The 24,722-nt window shown below is 42.0% G+C and overlaps 1 protein-coding gene across 1 annotated transcript in view; it reads right to left on the bottom strand.

Moving 5' to 3' along the window:
* Positions 1-24,722, bottom strand: part of PCSK5 (proprotein convertase subtilisin/kexin type 5) — a 470,036-nt gene that overhangs the window by 30,331 nt on the left and 414,983 nt on the right. The window contains exons 23-27 of the mRNA XM_075598528.1: positions 22,075-22,272; positions 21,004-21,072; positions 14,817-14,859; positions 13,298-13,440; positions 12,342-12,548 (exon numbers count right to left, since the gene is read on the bottom strand). Coding sequence (XP_075454643.1) covers positions 12,342-12,548; positions 13,298-13,440; positions 14,817-14,859; positions 21,004-21,072; positions 22,075-22,272 — 660 coding nt within the window. The remainder of the gene's footprint in view (positions 1-12,341; positions 12,549-13,297; positions 13,441-14,816; positions 14,860-21,003; positions 21,073-22,074; positions 22,273-24,722) is intronic.

The raw sequence follows: 24,722 nt of genomic DNA, 5'->3' as shown, positions 1-24,722 counted from the left end.
ATTGTGCGTACAAGCTGAGGACACTCATGTAGTCTGCATTATAGCTGACAGGTGCCTGCTGAAGCTGGTAATCAGGCTGAGGCTGGTAATGATGTTGGAAATTGAGGCAGTGCAACGCATCTTCACCTATCTTCCTGAGGCTGGTAATGAGGCTTGTAATCAGGTGGGGCCAGGTAGCAAGGATTGCGGTTTACCAGGTTTTCAGTGACAGTCGGCCCGTTATTGCAATAGTATTGGCAAGACGGTGTTGATACAGTGCAGGGTCGGGAAATACGAATCATAAATGGATTAAACCCAACTTTTCTCCTTTTGAAGTTGTCATGAGGAAACATACCGGCAAATGCTGGGAGCATAGACCAATAACCTCCTAATATCTCCCTGAGGAGGGGCTGTGCGAAAAAAGCAATCCTCATTAGTTAAAGTTTACCTTATCGAATGCTTCCACCCACGATGTTTAGGTGAAAATTTGAAAAGAATCGTAGTTCTCAATGATATGATGATATATCTCTGCTAAAGTCGCCTTCTTATCTGTTCCAGCATTAATTGCAGAAAATATTTAAAATGCATAACTGCAGTTCGGTTTAGTATAAGGAATTGACATGATGTTCAGTGTACAGGTTATGTCTATTCAGCAATTGTGCAGGCATAGCAATTGAGAATAATGTACCCAACATTGTGTTTAGATACTTAAATGATGAAAACGCCTAAATTTGATAACGCCTTCAGCGTCTTCAGCGGCCAAGGTCATTTTAAAATAAATCACTGTGGTAGACTCTGTTTTTATCTGGTGTTTAAACACCTGCAAATTGACTACAGTACATAACTGTACTATCCACTGGATAGTGCAAAGGGAATTCATTTTTGCCATCTGGCAGATACGCGAAGAACTGCACCCAAACAAATCAGAATCCATGTAATTCAAAGAAACGGTAAACACAGGTGCGATTGGTGTGATAGGTGGCGTTCACGGCCGTGTTCACGGAAGAATAACGAGTGAATCCTGCGTTGAATACAGCAGACTTTACGAAAACGGCTCCGAGAAATGGTCGGATTGCGGCCGCTGCATCTGTAGGTGACTATTTATGAAGTGTAGGCGGTTTGGTTTTCTGAAATACGAACACCCCCGAACAGAGGTTGTGTCGAAATCCTTTAAACTGGGTTCTGGGAACACTAACCTTTCAGGTTTTTCGTGACCACGAGACCAGGTCTATGTACTGTAAGCGAAATCAAAGTAAAATCTTATTTCTGCTTCCCATTTGTAGTGGATCTTGTGGCATGTGCTCCTCCATATATAAATAAACCCCTTTCTTCACTTGCCGCCATTTTGTATCAGTAGGGGGAGTGAACAAGAGAGACAGACCGAAAGCAAGAAGAGAAAAGTGGCAGCAATATATACAGACAGAAATGAAGCAGTGGAAAGGGACAGAGCAACCCACAGATCATACTGAAGAGGGGCAGAAATACCCCAAATTATTTTTTGAGTGACAATGACCACTGAAGGTAAAAGTCTAAAAATGTGAGGTAACAAGAAAAAGTTGCAGCAGGTTAGCCATGTAAAAAATTATATTCCAACTGAGAAGCTATTCTCAATGATATATTTGTGTGAAAAGTTTAATTAATTTCTCAATGGTATTAGCCCACATAATTAAGTTATCTTGTCAGACAGATCGGTCTTTCCACTACTATCGACATGTATCATGACATAACCAAGCCTATAACTTACTGGTTGTAGTCACCTAGGGTATTGCGCTTAAGTGTCATCTGTTAGGAGGGGTCTGCTGGCCAAGTGTATTAGCCTACACAGTATGGAAAATGCCACAATATCCAGGTCAATAAGGTTACTATTGCACTGTAACATGTGAATGTATGTTTTATGTGAAAAGCACATATAATTTAAATGATGTGCTGTAAATGGTTAATTACTGTATGCTCAGGGCGTGTGAAACTATTAGTGTAGTTCCTAGAGGGTTAATATTCCAAATTTGGATCTGACGCTGTCCCATAGCAAGTAGTAGATAGGTGAATTGGCCTAAATAAAGTATATAAATAATTTGGTGTATGTGTTCTAGGGAGCAGAAGTTATTTGCCGAGAACAGTTTATCTTGCTAAATTTGTAATTAATCCAATGACATTGTCATGGTCAAGGAGCTTGTAACCTCTGATGTAGAGTTTGAGCTAGAGTGCAGAAAACTCCTTTAAAAAGGCAGAAATTGAACACTAAGGTCTAAGGCTTTAGACCCAGTAAGGAATCTCCAAAGGTCAAAAGTTTAAGACAAGTAGCCAAAAATGATTCTCTCTATCTATCTCAATGTCTTGTATAGTTCATACACAGAGTGAACCCTGCTCCTATGCGCTTTAATTCCAGTGACAAATTATGTAGGATACAGTCTAGAGGCCAAAGGACCACAAATGATAGGTACCTAGTTCCAGCTCAGCCTAAGGGCTAGCGTATATTGTCCGATTCAGATAGCGGACGATATGTTGTCCGATATATTCTACAGTATATGGTCCGATTCAGCCATTGGTGTTGTTTCTGGACAAAAAACCCCATTGAAATCAATGGAGATTTGGGGGCAAAAATGAGCTAAAATGGCCTTTAGACAATATGGTTGCATTTTGATTTTTGTGAAGACTGACTGTGTCATCAATGCTACTGCTATTTTACTTTTGAAGACTTTATTAAGATTTTCCAAATAAATACTTTATTTTTGGGTTTGATGCCCTTTTGTTTTTCCTAAACTCTTCCCGCTGGCCTCCCCACCATACCCCACTATGGCCCAGAGGGCTGCATACTGTTCAAATACATATAAAATATATATTATAATAAGATAATATATATTATCTTTAATTGTGCATACAATGTCTTGTATATAATGTACTGTATAACCCTTTTCACTCATTGTAACTATGTATTTGTAACCATGTATTTGTCATTATAATTCTGTGCCCAGGATATACTGTACTTGAAAATGAGAGGTAACTCTCAATGTATTACTTCCTGGTAAAACATTTTATAAATAAAATAAATGTACTTTTGAAGCTCATGTTATACTAAAATACTCTAGCGCTTGTGCTGTTACAAAGAGTACATAGCTTATGTTAATTTGTGTTAACCATTTCGCTGTTGCAGAGACTGCAGTGCGCTGCAAAGCAATGGGTTAAAACATGTTTACTTTCCACTAGTAACTGTCCATGAGACACATTGGAAAATGTTCATCCCGGGAGGTCGTTTTATAGTAAGCAGTGATAATTGTAATGGAACATAAGCTTTCATAGTTCTTTATAGACGTTATTGTACATGAGCGGTTAAACGCTTGCGAATCTCTCATGGGGTCGCTATCTCTGCAAGATATTGTTTTGTGATCTGTGTCTGTGCAGACATGCTCTTTTTCTCATTACTGAAGCTCTTTTCTGTGTTTGGGGTGCAGTGATCTTATATTGCATATAATAATAATACGACTTAGATCAGTTGTCAAACTTTTGCTTCCCCCAATCCACTTCAAGTTTAAAAATGGGTTGTGTGATGGTGAGGGGGCAACCAGGCCATCAATAAAGGTATTATGCCCGGCTGGTTACCTCTGATCCATATTTGGGGTTTTGGAGTGTCAGCTCTTGAACCCATTTGTTGTACATGCAATGTATATAAATGTGCGACAATAAAGAATTGTCGGGGTTTTACCTTTCCAGGTGTGCCAGCAAGCAGAGATTGCTAAGCTATGAGTTTCAAGGTGGGTTTTACGGAGAACGTTTTGTCAGAATGTGTCAAAGTAGCGGGGTTCCAGAGTTGAGAAAAAGCAATTACAAACCAGCGCCCCAGAATAAAGTAATGTCCAATAGGTCCAATGGGGGAAAGTCCAGTGGGTCCAAAAGAATGTAGAAATTCCAATCAGTGGATCCGTAACATGTGAACAAATAAAAGAGAAATTATCATAGTGTATACTATTAATCATAAACTACATAAAACACATACAACAATTTGGACAGACAACATACTGCAAAACTACATGTAACACAGAAGCTGAAAAAATAAACTATTTATTAAAACAAAGGTGCCTGCTGCAGCGGGTCTTCAAGGGGTTAAAACCCTACTAACAGCAGGGCCGGATACAGTGAGCGTCTGAGACCAAACAGGGGCGATAGCCAGGTGCAGATCGAGTCCTCCGTCGACGCTCTGGTGTATAGAGCGGTGCCTCAAAGCTCCCTCCGATTCAAGGGGACTCCCAGAATGAATGCGGGGATATAGAGCTAGACAGCTACTCAGCTGCAAAGCCGAGTGAACGGGACCTCTCGCACGATGACGTCGCTTCCTGTGGTGGTGGTCGGGAACGCAACACGGAACCAGCTTACTCCAAAAGCGCCGTGACCTCTGACCCATGACCCATGTCTGTGTTTTACCTTTCCAGGGGTGCCAGCAAGCAGAGATTGCTAGGCTATGAGTTTCAAGGGGAGTTTTACAGAGAACGTTTTGTCAGAATGTGTCTAAGTAGCGGGGTTCCAGAGTTGCTGGATACCCCCAAAATGTACCCGGGAATCAGGTCGAATTCTCGGATACATTGAGACACATTGCTCCGGCAAAATCTCCCCTTGAAAACGCGTGCGCGACTCACCACTAGGATTCCCTGCTTCGGCACAGACCAGAGGGGTAAATGGGGCATAGGGATGTGCGGTATCCCTGAAACGGTAAAGGGGCCCCTAGTATAACGGTGGATGCCCAGTTGATGCCCTGATCACCCAGAACCTGGAACAGGGGATCTGGGGGTACTCCAACCATGTATGAGGTTGCAAGGGTTTTTATGAAACCTAAGTCCGGATTTCAAGAAGGAAATGTGATACCGCCCTGAGAATGAACCTAAGCTTTTTTTTCATTCTACTTTGGGACTTAGAAAAAATATGGGAAAAAATATTTTGTTTCATAGTGCTTAATAGTACATGTACTTGTGTACGGTATTATGAGCTGGGGACTTCCAGGTCCATGGCTCTGAGAGACCATATGGCTACCAAGCTTGGTGCCACCAAGTCTGCTTGGGTCCCAGGCATGAAAGCCTCAGAATTTGCCAAGGTGTGAAAGCCATTTGGGCCCCGGGGCTGGGCTCAAGTACTCACGTCCTGGGATGAATGGCGGTCCCGGACCACCATTTGCCCCAAGCCAGACTATGAGGAGCTTAACCCAGCGGGTGGCTTCTGACTGACAAGTGGCAGAGGTGCCAAGTTGGTGCATGCCCTTGTCAGAATCCGAATCAATGCTTGCCTGGCTTAGATAGACTGGCAACGCTCTGATAGGCTGGTACGATTTCTCCCACGATTGGATTGGCTGGAGTATTTCATGAATGACACTGAAATACTATAAGAAAGCCAATCTGTTCGAGAGATTCACTCAGATTCTAAGCGCCAAGACAGCCGCGGCAAATTTCGAAATCACCAAAAGATACTCAGAGAGAAATACCAGCGAGCCGGCTTCAGAAATGTCAAGGCGAGAAATTTTCTAAGTTCCACTTTTCGGGGTCAAGTTCTGAAAAGAGAACGTAGCGGTCACGGCTGGGATTGCAAGCTGAAAAGAGTACCAGAACATTTGGTACTATCTCCTGGTCAAGGGATTTGGGCAGCTCCGGAACAGATACAGCGGTGGCGTCAGGAACTTCATGCTGATTTGAGTTCCAGGACATTTGGGGACATGTCCCGGTCAACCTAAAGACTTTGTTTTACCTCTTATTTCACCTAGGAAAGTCTAGATTTATAGCCCAGACACCCAGTAAGTGTGTTTTTATTCTGTATTTTGTAATCCAGTGTGTGTACGTCTGTTTCAATGAAATAAATGACAATTTGTTTTACTAACTTGTTTTGCTCAGTGAATGATCCTGGTAAAAAAGGTGTAAATACCTAGTCTCCCGTGACAGGCTATATATTTACTGGTAAATAAAGAAGTATGCTGCACACCACAATGAAAAAAAATATATATACATACAGTCTACCGGTGCTGCTGGTTCAAGGAGTACCTGTCAGACTAATTCCAGGGCAATACTCAGGAAAAGAAGGATCCAACACTCTACAGTTTTGATTATAATGAAAAATTATTTGTGCCACACACAACGTTTCGACCTAAATAGGTCTTTCTCAAGTGACTAGGCAATATATTTACTGGTGGCAGGGTGCGATCATTGATCCCTATGTTTTAAAATCATGTGGGGTCTTATAACATAGAGAGAAACTCATAGATTTCAAGCTCTCAAAACAAGTTGTAACGGACACACTTTTTACAAAGCAAAGAAAGCACAGGTTCTCTCTGTCACTTAGTTTAGTGCCACAAGGTGAAGAATGGACAGAAGGTCAGGTCGGTACCGGTCATGGGACCGACCCAGAATTGTAGCCCGGTGTGAGAGTTATGGTCTGCCTACTGACGGTCGCACTAAAACGTTGCTTGAGGAGGATCTTGAGAGTCATGAAGCCAGTATTGCTTCACCTGAGGGGGATATACCCTCACCTGCAGTTGCAGTGTCCCCTAATCCAGCCAGGGTGCAGGAGGTCATTTCAGCCCCGGTGGCTGTGGAAGGATAAGGGGAGGGAGCCGGACACAAGAATAAAGATGATCCAGGCACACGGACTTCGCAACAAGCAATTTAATACAGCTAAGAAACCAACGTTTCGACTGCCACGCAGTCATTGGCAAGGTGAGGGCTGGCAAGTACAGGGAAAAGTAAATGTATATATACCCCATCACTTACCCACTGAGATGTGCTGCAGCTGTATGTTTGCTGTGAAATCGGGTCCCGCCGTGACGTCACGGCAGTGACGGAGGTACGCGCATGCGCATCGCGCGGTGCACACCACTGTGAGCCCAGCGCATGCGGGTGGCACTGCATCAGGACGCACATACGCATCAGTGGTCCCAAGTTCGCCTCTCCCCAATTGCCAAGGAAACATGATGCTAAACAGGATCCTGCTAGGCAGCCGGGACGCAGCACATCAGAAATACAACAACAACCCCCAGTATAAAGAAAACAGTTCAAGGACCAAAATAATGCACACCATGAACCACTATAAATTCACCCATAAATAAAGGTAAAAAACCCATAAGAGTATACTGTAAGTACACAACATATACAACTTCATAATGTATACAAGTGTTTAAAACTAGAAAAAATAAGTGAACATAGTACAACAATTAGAACCCAAAAAGACAACACTTACTACAATCACAAACAAACATAAATACAAACATGGACAGAAGTGTCATAGAGGTGGAACTGATCATCACTACAAGTCGTCCCAACTCCAGAAGGGAATATCCTATTTGTATATTAATCAACTACCGAAGCTGACGGAGGTGTCAATGCGCAGATCCACCACTGCAACAACAAGAGCAACGCCTGTCGAGGAACATTTTAAGTTTAGCTGTTCATTGAGTCCACCTCCATTAGACGTCCATAAAAAGTATATCCAATATGCTTCCCTTCTAAGGAGGGCTGTATCTCTGTCTAAAGCTCCCCTCATCTGTGGTACAATGTCCATTCCCATAATCCTCATTGCTGATTTAGGATGCTTGTGTAGAGCACAATGTTGTACAAGTATCGTGGGATCTGCACCCTTCTTAATCACATTCTTGTGTTCAATAAAACGTTGTTTGAGCATCCTTGTCGTTTCTCCGATGTACAGTAGCCCACATGGGCACTTAATAAAGTATACTACATGTGTTGACCCACATGTGATTCTATGCTTAATTTTTATATTTACACCAGTACAGGCATGGCAAAAAACATCACCAATACAAAGGCTATTCAGAGTTGACTTGTATTTATTTTTTTGCCATAGTACGTGTGTGTGTGTGTGTGTGTGTGTGTGTGTGTGTGTGTGTGTGTGTGTGTGTGTGTGTGTGTGTGTGTGTGTGTGTGTGTGTGTGTGTGTGTGTGTGTGTGTGTGTGTGTGTGTGTGTGTGTGTGTGTGTGACATACTTTTAGGCATTTGGTTTTAAACTATTACTTTCCAGTGTGGTCTTCTGTTTTAATCTTTACTAGAATCCCAGTAGGTTACATTTTCATGTCTCAGCCAGAATATAGAATATTAAGATTACACTGCATAATACATGATCTGTATGGTAAGAGCAATTTTGAATTACTAAGAAGGGTTAGATGACCTGCAAGAGTATAAAACAATATAAAAATGGGCGTCTTGAATTATCATCAAATAGACTAAGTAAATGTCATCTAAATGTCACATACTGGAGCCCACAGAGGATTGGGTACAAGAAAATGTTTCTTAATCTGTTACTGACCTTTTAGAGGAAAAAACTATATATAAATGAGAACACCAGTCAGACAGAAACAAAAAGTACAATTACAATGGGAATTTTCCCGCATGGACCACAGAAACGAATCCAAAAGTCCATGTGGCCTATTCTATAAGTCTCGGTATGCCACTTATCGAACACTTATCTGCCTAAAATGCCTACTGCTATTCAGTAAGCCTCGATAAGTGGGCGATAAAGGCATGAATCTGCAAATTCTCAGCGTCATAAAAAAAAATCGCCGGCTAACCGGCGATAAGTCACCTATCAGTAGATTCTGAAACTCGTGCAATTCTAGTAGCCGTGATTAGCTTATCGAGGCGAATTGCGCCTCTAGAATGGCGAGTTTCTCCCCAAAAAGTTGGCGTGAGGCTGGTGAGAAGCTGCTAAGAAGGCGGCGAGACAGGACTTAGAAAAAAAATGCATTTTGTCTGCATCGGATTGATGCCGGGTTTCTCCGGAACTGATATCCATTAATATCAGCACTGGAGACCCCTGGCATGAATCCCATGCAATAAAAATGCATTTAGAGGCAACTTCATTACCTTCGCTAACCGTGAAGGCAATGAAGGGGTTAACCCCTCCCGCTACCCACACACCAAGGGCCAAATACCCCCTTCACCCACCCCGGCTACCCACAATAAACATTAAAAACACAACACTAATAACCACCTCCTCTACCCCCACATGATTGATATCAGTGTCTGGGGGTCCTCAGGTGGTCCCCGCAGTTGTTTGGGGTCCCTCGGGTGGTCCCCATGGGTGTCTGGGGGTCCTCAGGTGGACCCTGCGGGTGTCTGGGGCCCCTCAGGTGATCCATGTGGTCCCTGCGGGTGTCCGCGTGTCCTCAGGTGATCCCTGCATGTCCCCGCTGGCCTGTGGTACCAATCCTGTGATAAAAAATAAATGTGGAATACATAGAAATAGATACACAATAAATAAAAGCACTAGCCAACCAATTAAATACATTTTTAAAAAGTCCCTGAAAGTGACGTCACATCCTTTTGAACTAATGTGACCTACCACATGGTACAGCAACCAATGGGATTGTCTTCAATCCCATTGGCTGTAATACCATGTGATATAGCCATGGAGTTTTAAGGATGTGACCTATCTCCCTTGGAGATGATGTCACATCGTTTAAAAAAAGTATTGAATTGGTTGGCTAGTGCATTTATTTCTTGAATTGGGGTGTTTAGGTGCTTGTGTATATATTTTATTATTGTGTATTTTTGGCATTCATGCTTTTTTATTAGGGTGACTATTGACTGCTATAGTGGCTTATCCTGCCCATATTATATGGGTTTGATGTACCACTATGCCAATGAAATGGTAGAGGGTGAGTATAGTGGTCCCGGGTGGGTGGTTAGGCCTCCCTGGTGGGAAGCGGGTAGGGTGGGTTAACACCTTAATTACTATAGCGGTAAATAACCGCTAAGGTGATTAAGGGGTTAGGGTAGGGGCCAATAGATTGTATTTTTTCTTGTATTCTTTCTGGCAACGGAAGACGTGGACCTGGAGTATGATGATGAAGATGCCCTTCATGATGGCAGGGGTAAGTAGAAAGTTTTATCTACTTTATCTCTGCTGGCTAATGTTTTATTTTATAATGGGCAAATGAGCTATTATCCGTATGTGGATAATAGTTATTTTACCAATTACTGTACTGTATGTGTTGAGGGGGTGTATTTATTTCTATGTATTCCACATTTTTTTTTTGGCCACAGGATTGGTACCACAGACCCACTGGGACTGCCTGAGGACCCCCAGACACCGCGTGGGACCACCTGAGGACCTCTGGACACCTGTGGGGCCACCTGAGGGCCCCCAGACACCCACGGGGACCACCTGAGGACCCCCGGACACTCGCAGCCTCTAGTATCAATCATATGGGTGTAGAGGAGGTGGGTATTAGTGTTGTTGTGTTTTTAATGTTTATTTTGGGTAGCGGGGGTAGGTGAAGGGGGTATTTGGCCCTTGGTGAGTGGGTAGCAGGAGGGTTTAACCCCTTCATTGCCTTAGCGTAGCAGTGTGCAAACTGGGGGGCGCACTCTTCCCCCGAGGCATTTAAATTCATGCCGGGGGATCACTTGAGGCCTCTGCAACTTCACTTACCTTCTCTTCAGTGACACCTCACCATGGCAACGCAGCATCAAATGATGCTGTCGGGTCATGTGACGTCATGTTTGCATGGCAATGTGACGTCATGTGATCCCGCGGCGTCATTTGACGCTGGAGAGCCGAGAGAAGTTAAGGGAGTGGGGGCGCAAGCAGGGAGGGAAACAGGCAGGGGGGCGCATCAGGGAAAGATTGCGCACCCCTGCCTGAGCAGTCAGCCGCTAAGATAATGAAGCTGCCTGTAAATGCATTTTTATTGCATGGGATTCATGCCGCGGGTTTCTGGTGCTGATATTAATGAGTATCAGCTCCTGAGACCACCGGCATCAATCCGATGCAGGAAAAATGCATTTTTTTTCTAAGTCCCATCTCTCATCTCTCATCAGCTTCTCACCAGACTCATGCTAACTTTTCCTGGAGTGAGGATTTTGGGAGAAACTCGCCATTCTAGAACAGCGATTTGCCTCGAAAAGCTAATCACGACTACTAGAATTGCACGAGTTTCAGAACCTGCCGATAAGTGGCTTATCACCTGGCGATTTTTTTATGAGGGCTGAAAAATGTGTCGATTCGTGCCTTTATCACCCACTTATCGAAGCTTACTGAATAGCAGTAGGCATTTTGGCCGATAAGAGCTTGATAAGTGGCTTATCGAGGCTTATAGAATAGGCCACCATATGTGAAGCCAAAATGAATGTACTGTACAATACAAGTCAAAACCACACTAGGAAATTACCCCTGTCGTATATAGGAGGCTGCGGCAGTCAATAGGACATCTTATCAATTGGAAAGCATATCTAAATGAGGGAATAAACTCTGGCACCACTGGAAGTATATAGAGAGCAGTACAGGAAAAAAGATGATACCCGCACCAGAGTTAGTCTTCTCAGGCTTCCCCAAATAGATCTTTCCTCATACTGTATAATGTTGTCTCATTACAGGCATACCCCGGTTTAAGGACACTCACTTTAAGTACACTCGGGAGTAAGTACATATCGCTCAATAGGAAAACGGCAGCTCGTGCATGCGCCTGTCAGCACGTCCTGAACAGCAATACCGGCTCCCTACCTGTACCGAAGCTGTGCACAAGTGGGGAGACTATAGAGCCTGTTACACATGTGTTATTTACATCAGTTATGCACGTATATGACGATTGCCATACAGTTCATGAATCGATAAGTAGGAAAAAGGTAGTGCTTCACTTTAAGTACATTTTCGCTTTACATACATGCTCCGGTCCCATTGCGTATGTTAATGCGGGGTATGCCTGTACTACTCAATCACTTACATCATTTGTTTTCAGAAAGACATTCATTTACACATTTGACTTAAAAACATATTCAGAAGGGATCACAGCACATCTTGTCAGAAGTCCTCATGCCTCCATTAATATATTTGCTGCTAGAGGGGCTTTGCAATGCCGGATTTACATTTTCTGCCACATTTGCCATTTTCACTATCTAAGCAAAGGGACATAAAGGGCAATATTAAGTAAGCCGTCTTCAGTCCACGAGGCACCTTCTGGTGCAGGAAGACGCTCTGCGGCCCATTCAAGTCAAACACGTTTCAAGAGCCCTTTTAGTAGCAGTATGATTTTAATGAGTTGAAATGAACCACCTGAACGGTGGCAGAAGGCACATAAACTATAAAGCCCATAGGAAAGTCAGCATATTAAAATCCTGAAATGTAATGTGTCTCAGGGATATCTTATTACATAACTATCTGCGAACAAGATAAGTACATCATATTGACATCATTATACTGACACAGAGAAAAGGGTAAAAAAAAATAACAGCCGTAGACACAACACAGCACTCAATAGATATCCTTAGATGTATTATTCTTACGTCCTCCTCAGATGTATTGTACTTACTTTTTCAGGTTCGTACATTCTCTATTCTGAGAGCAATACGTTTATTTATACCTTTACTTTTTCATGACATACCGTTCCAAAATGTCGCCGGTGTCTCTGGTTTACTGTTTGAAGGTTTCACACATCTCCCATCTTGCAGCTGATATCTTTCTGTACAGGTGCTGCATTCATCGTAGTCTGGCCCCACACATGATTCACATGTTCTGTGGCAATTATCACACTCTCTATCAACGTCATCAGTATAATACCCAGGTGCGCAGTCACTCACACATATCCCATCTGCAATGGGGGGGACATACACAGTATCATCTTAGTGCCACTGACATGGGCTTGACACACAGTGCTGGATCACTGCTTTAGTATTCTCCAGCAAAACTCTTCATTTTAATGTCCTAATATCTTCATGACTAGATCAGCTAACATTTTGCGCAAATTGATCTATTCAATTGTACACATCTGTCTGCAGAATTTTCACTCAGTATGTACCCTACCGATATGTTAAATCTTGCTTATTTCTGTAAGTCCCACTTATGTTTAGCATAAACAGTTACAGGCTTCTGAGGAGTCTTAAAATCAGTACTTTTACATGTCCTTTGGAGGTTGAAATACATGGCCTTACTTACTAAGGCCCAAATTCACAAAGCCCCTTTAAGTAACTTAACGTGGCTTTAACCTATCTTAATGTCACAATAAGACTAGTAGTGTATCATCAAAGGACAATAACAAAGTGCGCCATGTTTTCTCTTGTAAAGAGCATAGTTTTAACGATAATGGGCGTTAGTGATAATAAAATACAGCCAGTCCTCATGAGGCTATGATATAAGGGCACTTTCAAGGTTAAAGTACCTAAGCTGGGGATCTCCTGGAGCTGGCCATGCCCTGTAACCTCCCTCCAACCCAAGATATTCGTTAGTAGTTATGTTGATGTGAGACACAAAGTTGTATTTACAGTACAGTGTATAACACTGTATAGTACCACAGAAAGAATCAAATTGTCATTTTACTTGTAATATGTGTGCAAAACTTACTCATGAGATAGAAGCCTTCTTCACACCACTGACACCCATCTTCTGTACAGCTAAAGCAAGTTGCACTACATTCAATGCAGCGCATCACTGATTCTTTATTGTAGGTATTGTCAGGACAAAGATCATAGCAGCGGTTCTCAAACCTACAAAGAGGATATAGCTATATTGTATTTAATCTAATTTATTATATATGGTCCAATAGCATTTTCTTGGTAAATACTAAAAAGGAACTCAATAGTCACACTAATCAACACAGTATATTTATTAGTGAGACTCCCTCATAACTTGCTGGTTCATTTAGAATTGTTCTTCTTTCTTCCTGAAACCTCCCTCCCCCAACTTAATGCAATGTAGCGAGTGACGGTTCCTTGGATAACAAAACATATGCCAGTATAGCTCTCAGAATATAATATTAGAGTTTCCATAGGATTCAATGGCAATGTTGTTGCAAAGACATGAAAAGTATTTTCACATGTTGGCCAGTATGGTGATAGTGTAGCCAGGGCCGGCACAAGGGTATTCGATGCCCTAGCCTAGGTGAACCTTCAGCCTTACGCTTCCTCCCACAAATTAACTTCCACAATTTTTTTTTCTATCTAACTGAAAATGTTAAATGTTATACCTAATAGAATTTTCCTAACATACATACACACAATCCCCCTTTCTACCTCATTCTCTCTCCCCACTTTCTCCCTCTCCTCCCCAATATTTTTCCTCCTCCATCCCTCATTCTTTCTCCCCCATCTCTCACTCACTCTCTCACCCCCCTTCTCCATCATTATTTCTCTCCCCATGTCTCTCCCCGCATCTCTCTCTCTCTCATTCTCTCTCATTTTCTCTCCCCTCTCTCCATGTCACTCTCTGCCCCCCCCCCCCCTTGACACACACAAAAGTCACACACACACACCCTCACCTCTCTCCAGTTCATGCTGCTTCCTCTTCCTCCTCCTGACACCACATCCAGATTGGCTGCTGGGTAATGCAGCCAATCAGGATGGAGGAAACTATCCAGCCCGCTAGAAGCTGCCCTGCTTCCTCCCTGCTCCAGGACACCCCCGCGGCCCAGTTAGGAAACTGCACTAGGCAAACTGGGTGGCTGCCTCCCCCCACATTTTGCCGCCCTAGTTGGCCCACAGTTCAAACCGGCCCTGAGTGTAGCACATGTATATCACAGGATGACAAAAGGCTGAACATGATTTTAATGCTTGAACTATAAATTCTTGTAATCACTGAAAATTAGCCTTACTTAACCTTTGCAGTGCCAGTGGTCTGGTAGCACTTCAAGAAATGGAAGCTCTACTTATGTGCAATTGGGCTGGCCACTCTATCAATCAATTGCCCATGACCCACCTGGTACATCATACGGATCTCTGGCATGCCAGGGGCAGGGCTCATGATGTACTAGGTACACCACAAGGGCACTGTAAAGGTTAATATTTTATGATCAGGGAAAAACATACAGTATAACCGGAATAAATGAATAATAAAACACTATAATTTAAGGAAGAACGAAACTTACATGTAATATCCCTTTAAGCATTGAGTACACGTGGTAGGATCATCTAGAAGAAAAACAGATAAATGAAAAAGGTTTCACAAAAGTTTATCAGCGCCAGGAGGACCTGTGATGCATTGTATATCTGGCATAGAAAAGTCACTATGCCGAAAGTAAAATTTCTTTACTAATACAGATGTAGCAAGACTTGGCCGCGGACCACAGTCCAACAGGCTGAAATCTGCAGCCTGTCTGCGGTTGCTCCGCGGTCCCCGAAAGCAGTACATTTTGCGGCTCGGGAGGATTAAAAGAGTGTTAATCATCCCGGATCAGACAGACAGTCTGTAATAGCGGCACAGAGGCGTCCCAGAAAGAAGCAGTCCATCTGTGTGTCTCCTTGAGCAGCTCTTACAGAGTTTGTACTTTAAATCAATCTTTCTATACTGTATTGAAGCAGGGTGTCTCCGGAGATGAACCCCATTAATGTCTGCTCTGGGGACCCCCTGATTCCGGAGATAAAGACCTCGTAAGGGGTGCTGGTAGTCGCTCCAGCTGGGGTTTAAAGCTCCTGTGCCATGCCACGTTGGCCCAGCTAGAGCGCTTCCGGAGCTGATCTGTGGGCTCCCAATCTTTGGGGACCTCCCTGGTTACCCGTAAACAGGGATATATATATATATTTTGTAATATCTGAAAATAACATTACAAACTTGGCCGATGTGGCCACCAATTTCTATTGGCCTCCAGAGTGAGCCTGGACCCCACAGGTATTTTGTGTCTACCATGCAAATATTCTTGCCTGGTGGACAACTCCCTTCATAGCTCGGGAACAGTTGGAGAACCATGAATCAGCTCCAGGGGACCTCCTTATTCAGGTAAGTAAAAACAAAAAACACTAAATAATACACAATCAGATAAGACTGTCCCTTTAAATAAAAGGCCCAGAAATGTGTTAAATATTTAGAAGAAAGACACCAAATGAAATATAAATGAACTTCTTTTGTGCAGGAAGAACAGCCAATGGTTACAAAGTTAGAGTGACTGCCCTGAACATGTCCGGAAATCTCCCCATTCAAGTTGATTGAATACCATCAATAATCTCATGTCCCTACTTCAATGGTTTGAAAATTGTAACCCTACAGCCATGCATTCCTCTTGCATAAAATTGCATATCTGTTAGGCATACGTTTAACTTCACAAGTCTCGTCAGAAAACAGGTATATCTGGAGTGGGAGAAAGCCAACACTGGGTCACTGGATGTAAGAGTCTGACTGCATAGTTTCTTCAACAAATTGCATGGCCTTTTAAAAAAAATATATATATTAAAGGCAGAAAACACTATAGGGCTAATTCTATATTGTCCAAAGTGGCTGAAATCCCCCATTCAAATGAATGAGGGCTTTCAGCGGATCATGGTATAATTGGACACTTCAGGCAATATAAAATTACCCCCTAGGGATTACAAATTGCACAGATTCCTCAAGCTTAGTCCAGTCTCTACAATAAATTTTAAAAAGTTGTCTTTAAACAGATATTCAGATTCTGAGCAGGGATATGCAGATATATGGAATATGTTCATCCATCTACACAGATGCAGCCAATATTATTGTACTGGTATTGCACGATAACACATTTCATGGGGTGCATGTTCTAATGCATTATCGCGCAATTTGCAAATCAGTTAAATGAAGCTGTGAGCTGCAAAATCACTCAGTTTGCACGTGCAATGTAGTGCCTACCACACTTTAATAGGTTCAGTAACCTACTGTACATCTGTAGTTTTCAAAGGACTTTTAACCAAGAATTTCCCAGAAATGTCAGCCTGCTGCATTACCCTTTTGTGCAGCATCTGATATCAGTAGTGTATAAATCAAATTATTGTTTACATTGAAATATACCTCCTCCTTACAGACAACCTTAGGCAGTGAGTTTGGATGGGCAGGATATTTTTCAAGACACATACTACATACCCTCCAATTTAGCCTATTAACAGTACCTATTTAGCAGGCACACTACATGTTTTGGGATCCTGTAAGACCAGCTGTAAATATTACCCAATGTTTTGTGTGCGTGGCAAGCTTCAGAGGTTATGGGACTTCCAGACAGGTAGCGATTGTGCGGAAGTACCTCCCTCTAGCACAAGTAGAAGAACAACAGTGATACCTTCAAAAGTGCAAATTTTTCACACAAACACACATTTAGTTCTATGCCCATACCCAAATATCAGTGGATTAGTCACGTGAGAAGTGCTATTAATTCTTGTTAGTTTACTATTGCTGTAGTTACAAAATCAATATGTGCAGCGTTGTGTGTATATGCCTCATCATCCAGTATCCTCTTGTAAAGTCTAGAGTCCTCTGCTCCTCTGGAATCAATTCCAGAGCTAGGTGTAGGATAATAGTGCAGGCGGTTTTATGTGTTTATGCTACTGTATTATATTGCTAGAGATACCTGATGCAAAAGAAATATTTCCTGTATATCATCTTGTACCTTCAGCTTTACTCCTGAGTTTTTACCTAGTACTGTTACTGTATGATGGCAATTTGTTATTATAGTATGTGGAAGTTATAGATGGCAGGGGGATGTGTGCGGCTTCTATTTAAGTTCTGGTTTAGAGGTTTTAGCAGCATTAAATACAATGGTCGTCAGTGAGTTGACTGCATTGCCAAGTATAATGAATGCTTATACAGGGTGTTTAATAATTTCAGTCCTTGTAAAATGACAATAGGGCTATAGAATGTTGTTCTAGTGTGGCTGTGGGTTCTGAATGAATCCTAGTATTTATAGGCCTGTTACTGCTTATTATCCACTGAAGCCCTGGTAGTGTTTTCGTTTAGTGTTCTGCAACAGGGCTGTAAATAAGTTTTTGTTTTATGGTCATTTCCACATTGAAATCATGGTTAGGGGATGCTTAAGGTATTGTAATTATCAGATTAGTTTTAATTTTGCATTGAAAATAGTACACAGCCTAGTATACATAAAAGAACACAGTAAATACTGTATTTGACCGCCACTGCCCATTCTATATGGAATAATCACATTCGTTGTTAAGTTGTCTTTCCATTGGGGCATTCAGCACATTTAAAAACATTGTGGCAGGGTGTTAGGAAGTCGCGATGTGGCACGTTACGTTCAGTCTGGCGGTGACTGCCATTGACTTGAATGGTAGTTACTTCCAGACTGGGCATGATGTCCTGCATCGCGTCTCTATGACTCCCGGCCTGTGTCTCTCTCACCCATCTGGCAGTAAAGTCGTTAAAAGGCCTACTGTAATCTTAATGGATAAGCTACTCAGGACTCTATTTACTAAGCAGTGCTAAACCATAATGCCCAATTCGGCTCAGTGTTATCATGTAGCACTGTGCTTTCTAAATATTAATCTATTACAACAAGAACACTTTTTAGTTAAAATGCCCCTGTTCTTTGTCTTCTCTCTGTGCTTTATGTGTGTAATAGAGCAAATGCATTATGAGAGTTTTACAGTGATTCTTCTTTTCCTTATTATCAGATCTGTGCTCTCTCTGGCTTACCTGCTATCATTTTATTGACACTGTCAGAATCATTTTTCTTGGACAACTCGTACATCTCTCTGTGGGATTCAGAGTCATTTATCATTCCAGAATGTCTGTTGGAAGTCAGTGGCTGCTATAACTCACTTTATAAAAAATGAAAGATAGTGGCAATTCCTTTTGGCTTAAAGACCATTTCAATGTCTTCGCTCATGGTTAAAGCAGAAAGACTGCAGTATTATGTAAGGACAAAGCTCGACAATCAACTCTCCAAAACACAACATAAATACACTTGCTGCAAACGTGTACTCAAATCTACAGGAACAACCTGAAACTAGTCAAAGTTAATTAGAAAACATGACATTATAAAATGGAAATACTTTAATTGGAGCCTAATTCGCACCTAACGTGCTTCTCACTACACTGTACATTTGTCTTGCTTTTAGCAGCAGTGTTGCTATTCCCCAAAACAGAAGCACTCATTTAAACACAATGAAACACTTGACTGAGAACTCAGGCAGGTATATAGCAGTATGTGTTTGATCTAATTCAGGTATCTGATCCGAGACAAGAGATAAACGACACTTAAAGAAGCAATACTACAACCGCCCCCCCCCCCCACACCACTTTTTTTTAATTTTTATTAATGCTATATGTAATGCATGTGACAATGTATAAGTCTATATTCTTACCTACTGCTGACAATCAATAGTACAAAATATAGGAATAATGGGACACTGCTGTTTGTATAAAGTAAATGAAAGATTCCCTCACTGGTGCTCACCCTCCATCGATCCCGGCATCTCAAATCCAGAATAATATGAAAGTTTTTGCAATGGAAGAAGCACAGAGGAGCCTTAAATGTAAGACATTCAAAGCTCTTGTGTGCTTCTTACATTGCAAAAAGTTTCATACTAAGCTGGCAATCACTTGGTGCTCCTGTTATAAATCTGACAAATTCCTGACTGTGTGCCTAACACAGTGGTTTCCAACCTTTTTTTGGTTAAGGAACCCTATGTGAATTTCTGAAGAACAGCCAACCCTCTCTAACAGCGTGTCTGAGATCCAATGCACTGTAAATTCTTCTGTATTTGGTACAATTTTCAAATTGTCTGAAAATTGCAGAGAACCACTTAGGGATGCATGAGTAACACAAGGGTTCATAGGAATCCTGGTTGAAAAACACTGACCTAACATAATGGCTGCTTCAGTCAGTGTAACTCAGCAGCAACAATATAGCCTTGTATTACTAAGGTAACTTTATCTAATGTTACAGTTTATAGCTCAAACTGCTGGGAACATTTGCAACACATTATCCAAAACAGGAAAGTGTTGCAAAGATCTTGCACTGCTTGAGAGGTGGGCTAAACCTGCTATAGAAATCAAAGGATGGTTTAAAACTGATTACAAATGGCATTAAGGGGCCTATTCTATAAGCCTTCATAAAAAAAAAAATCACTGGCCCATTTTCGCCGCCTGTTTCTGAGCGTTGCTACCACGGTATTCAGAAAGCCTTGATTACCTGTAATAGCAAAATTCCCAAAACGGGCGAGTATCCGGCGATGTGATGATCACCTCTCTCTAAAGGCCAAATCCGGCAAATTGTTTCAGCGCAAATCTCACCAGAGATCGATGTGCTTTAATATTAATTGTAATACTAGTGTAGATGAGCAGGGGGTCTCCGGAGCAGAACCGCGTTGATTTCAGGTCCGCGGACCCCCTTCTTCCCGAGATACACGCCCCGTTATGGGGTGCCAGTATCTCCTATGCATTTAAATGTCCCGTGTCACATGACCGTAGGCATAAAATGCATAGGAGATACCGGCACCCCATAACGGGCCTGTATCTCGGGAAGCAGGGGGGGCCCGGACCTGAAATCAACGCGGTTCTGCTCCAGTGACCCCCTGCTCATCTACACATGTAGTATTACATTTTTTATTAAAAAACCATTAATTTCGGGCAAGATTTGCGCAGGGAGAGACGGCTCTCTCTGAACAGCTGAAAGAAATCGCCGGATTTGACCTTTTCAGAGAGGCGATCTTCACGCCACCGGCTACTCACCCGTTTTGGGAATTTTGCTACAGTACCATAGGTAATCGAGGCTTTCTGAATACCGTGATAGCAACGCTAAAACAAAATGGCGATTTAAATGGCTCGGTGATTTTTTTATGAACGCTAATAGCATGGACTCCAGCGTATCCTTGAAATAATCCCGGCGTAAATGGAATTAACCTACAATTGTTATTTCTCTTACAATTCCCATAGGGACAAATGACGAATTCTGTCTTGCCTACATTGATAACACAGAAGGCACTTACATTTCATATATATTTGTACAATGTTTATATTTGTGAGTTTCAATAGAAACCGATATTGCAGATGTCATAGTTAAAATACAAACAATCAAAAAAATCCCAATATCAAGCAGTATTAGGTCGGTTAAAGAAATAATGGCTTTTGTTTTCAAACTTGTAAAAAAAAAAGTTAATTTCTTTGCTTTTATAAAACGCTGTGCAGGTCATTTCTTTTATGTTTTCAAATGTTGCTTACCATAAAATAAAAATGAACGTCAACACAAAAAAATGAGTCTTTTCATTATAAACTTAGATCTGTAAGTAGATAGTCACTCGCGCAAGCTGATACTGTATCTCCTGTTTCTCCTGATCTAAACTCCATAAACAGCAAGAACTGAAGAAGAAACTTACATGGGTAGCACTCTTGACATCGGTCTGGACATGCCACACACTTTCCAGTATCAGGATCTTCCACTTGCCCTGCGCATTAATACAACACAAAGCTATTCATGAAACAAATATTACCGTATAAATACAAAACTGCAATGTTAGATTTCAAAAACATCAATTAGTTGTGATGAGGGACTATTGTTTTCAGTGTTTATTTTTGGTAAATCAGTGTTTAATTTTTTCAGGTGTTTTCCTTTCTGATAAAGAACTTTTAGTTTGAAACGCGTAGGAGGTTATCCTCTATGCTTTGGTTATTCCAATAAACTTTTTTGCATCAATTGGATCCTCTCCTTGCTCCTTTTTGGCTGTGCTCTACTCCTTACTTTTTAACTTTCTGATACACATCTGATTTCAGTGTTTATCTAGTCACGTTTCTTAATTTTCCATACTAACTTTGTGCAGCCATTATCTCACAGCTGAAGCTGTGCAGGAAATGGGCTTAACAGGAAATAATGTTTGAATTACAGATTTGAAAAAAATTTTAATCGTTTTTAAGCAGCAATCCCGGCTGCTCTTTTTTATTTGTGTTTAAATTTATTTTTTATTAGGATTGGAACCAGGTGATACTCCTGCGCTAAACCCCTATATGTTCAGCTCCGGTGACACAGATCACCAAACACAAAGTTTTAACTGCCGGCATTCCTTCCCGTTTCCTGGGGAAATAAAATGTCAGCCAAAGCACAGACCAATAGTAGAAAGCCACAAGAGATGAGGTTGTGGATTCCTACTGGATGACTGCTGGCATGGCACCATCTTAGGAAGTGGAAGTACAGTATCTGGCAAACTATCTTGCTAAAAACACAAACATTGAGATTTCTTCCTTCCAGGGAAAAAGCTATCCACAAAAGATATCCTCAATGTTAAGGTCTGATGATAAATCATTAACATTTCATTTGGCCTCCTCCAGCACTGAATGAGCTCGTGGTGAAATAAAAGGTTTCAACTTTTCCCATCTAACAGCAGGAAGATAATGATATTATGGATCGTTCAACAGATGTGCCATTATGTTTGTGTCAGGTCCCCACTGCTTACCTTCTTGACACTGTAGCTTCTGGCAGATGCCACTGTCCAGGTAGAATCCTTCCAAACATCTGACACATGTGGAATCATTGATGCATAGTTCACAGTTCTTCAGGCACTGCACGCAAGTGTTCGCTGCAGCATAATAACTCTCCGGACAGGCCTCCCTGCATTCCCCACTGTATAGGAAACTCATTCTTCCGCTTTTGCCTTGGCAAAAGAAAGGAGAATCAAAATAATAACTTGTCAATATTAAGTGCTATCAATTGACATAAAACAAACAAAAAGAGGTGGTTGAGCGCTCAGAATCTACACCCTTGGGTTAATCAGTGTTGATACACAGGAGTTATCAATTGACAGCTGTTCAGCATGTGATTTCTGGACAAGCGCCTAAAAAAAGCATTGTGTTATTTATTAAGGTACCCGCTCTCATTTTATATCCCGCAGTTCAGACAATGCTAAAAGGTTAACAAGGTTCATTTATTTTTCTCTGCTTTCCATTCAAGTCACGACATGCATCACTATACACACTGCCCTCGGATATCTTCAAAATAACATTAAAATCATTTTTTTTTTCTCGTTTGGTAAAGTTGGTATTGGGCCAGCATGAAAAGATTTTTACAGACAGTAAACTAAGTGCCATTGCACCTCTATTTCTTTTTTTTTTAAGAAAAGGGGAGGTGTATCAAATTAACATTAACCTTTAGAAAATTGGCCCGAATTTTGCAGTCATTTAACAGAATAATTTACAATAGCGCTACTTAACCCCCTGCTCAGCAGGGGCATTGCCAGGACTTTGCCTGAGGTAGGGCATTTTGGGTTGGTGATGGTGGGGCACCAATGGTGCGCAGGAAAAAGCACAGCCGGAAAATAAACTAGGCTTCTTTAACCTTTCTTTATTATCATTGATGTTGTAATTATTCTTAATAGTCAAGACTGTTTTTCAATAGAGAGACAAGTTCCTAACAGAATCCCTTTATTATGTACGGATGTGCGTTATAGATTTAGCTTTGTCTCTGACATTTATCAAGGCTTTTATATTAAAGGCACTGGTATACCAACAAGCATGTATTCATGCGCTGGAATTTTTAGCATTTGTGATTAAAGTAATTATTGATATTTTGTTTCTTTGATACATTTCTGTTACAATTGTTAGTTTAATAAAGTTGTATTTGTTTGTTGTGCTGCACGACGTGCACTATGAGGGGGCGGTACCAGTCCCTTCTACAGCGCACGCCTTGGTCTGCGCCGTGCGTTCAAGCTCCGCCCCCCCAGTCAGGCCGGTCCCAGTTAGTACCCTGTCGCGCACCTTTCCCCAGCGCTGCGCGACAGGTTTTCAGGCAGGCAGGGGAATTTAAACTCACAGTTTGCGATGGAGGCGTGGCCCCGCCTCCGCCCCCACCGGCGGTTCAGCCAATGAGGGCGGTCAGCAGCGTGAGGTCATGGCCACGCACCTGCAAACACACCGCCATGCCCCCTCCCGTCGCAAACGCTCCCTCTCTCCCCCAGACCGCAGATCGCGGGGCAGCGCTGTGCACGCGCCGCTACAGTGCTGACTGGGGACTCACCCTGATGCCTTACGCTACGCGAGGCGTCGTCACGCATGACATTGGTTCCAGATGCTACCGGCCTGAAAACTTTGCATTTACACCTTGATAAAGCGCCTCGGCGCAAAGCGAGTGTAGGTGTTCTTTTTTTGTACCTCCGTTTTTTATGACTGAATACATTTTGATCTTCTATTGGAGTGCACCCTCTCAGCATTTTTCTTGCATTGGTTGTGCACTGCATCTTTCTATTCCTCCACTGTTCCTGCTTCCAGCGGATCTGCACACCGAAGACGACCTCATGACACGCAAAGCAAGCGGCAAGACTCCAAAAGCATTCGAGTGTTATGCCATTTAAAAGACTCATTCTTGAATTGTATAGAAACGCAAGGCTGTGTTACATTATTTATATGTTTGAAGAAATATATGACACTGCTATTCCTGGTTGCTGTGCTTTTTCCATTATGAAAGTCCCAGGTTGGCACTATCTTCTATACACAGGCCTCAGTACTTATTTGCGGTAATTTATATAAGGGAACTCTTGTCATGTAATTTGTTTACATGAAAAATCAGTGTATGTCCCTTATCCTTTTGACGGCATCATATTTCTACCCAGGACTATATGCATTATTTTAAACAGCAATTTTGCACAAGTCCATGCGAGTGCTTTTCATTTTTATTATCACTTGAACACTGGAGAGCAGAAACATTTCGGGCAAAATACTATTGACAGCAGAAACACACCATGACTTAGCCATGCCTCAAGCTGGACCCTTCTCCTATTCCCAACAAACACACTATACACCTTCTTGGGAGAAACAGGCACAGTTTTATTTATTACAAACAGATACATATATTATATTAATCCCTAACTAGAGACCCAGCCAGACTGCTCCACTCACATCTACCAGAGCTCGAGGGATGCCCTCAGCTCGTGCTCATCTAGCCATTCAGTAGCTTAGTCCGAATATCACAGAGCCCCCATTGGAAGGTCACTAACACACCAAATGAACTTAGTCTGGAATGGTACTGCCTTCCCGAACTGAAATACTTCCGAGATCTGAGACCTCCAGAAGCCAATACTGACAGAGTCCCCACCCCAAGAGTAACATTATT

The sequence above is a fragment of the Ascaphus truei genome, chromosome 1 (genome assembly GCF_040206685.1).
Source record: "Ascaphus truei isolate aAscTru1 chromosome 1, aAscTru1.hap1, whole genome shotgun sequence".
Taxonomy (NCBI): domain Eukaryota; kingdom Metazoa; phylum Chordata; class Amphibia; order Anura; family Ascaphidae; genus Ascaphus; species Ascaphus truei.
The sequence above is the reverse complement of the archived record's forward strand: the minus strand, read 5'-3'. Positions and strand labels throughout refer to the sequence as shown.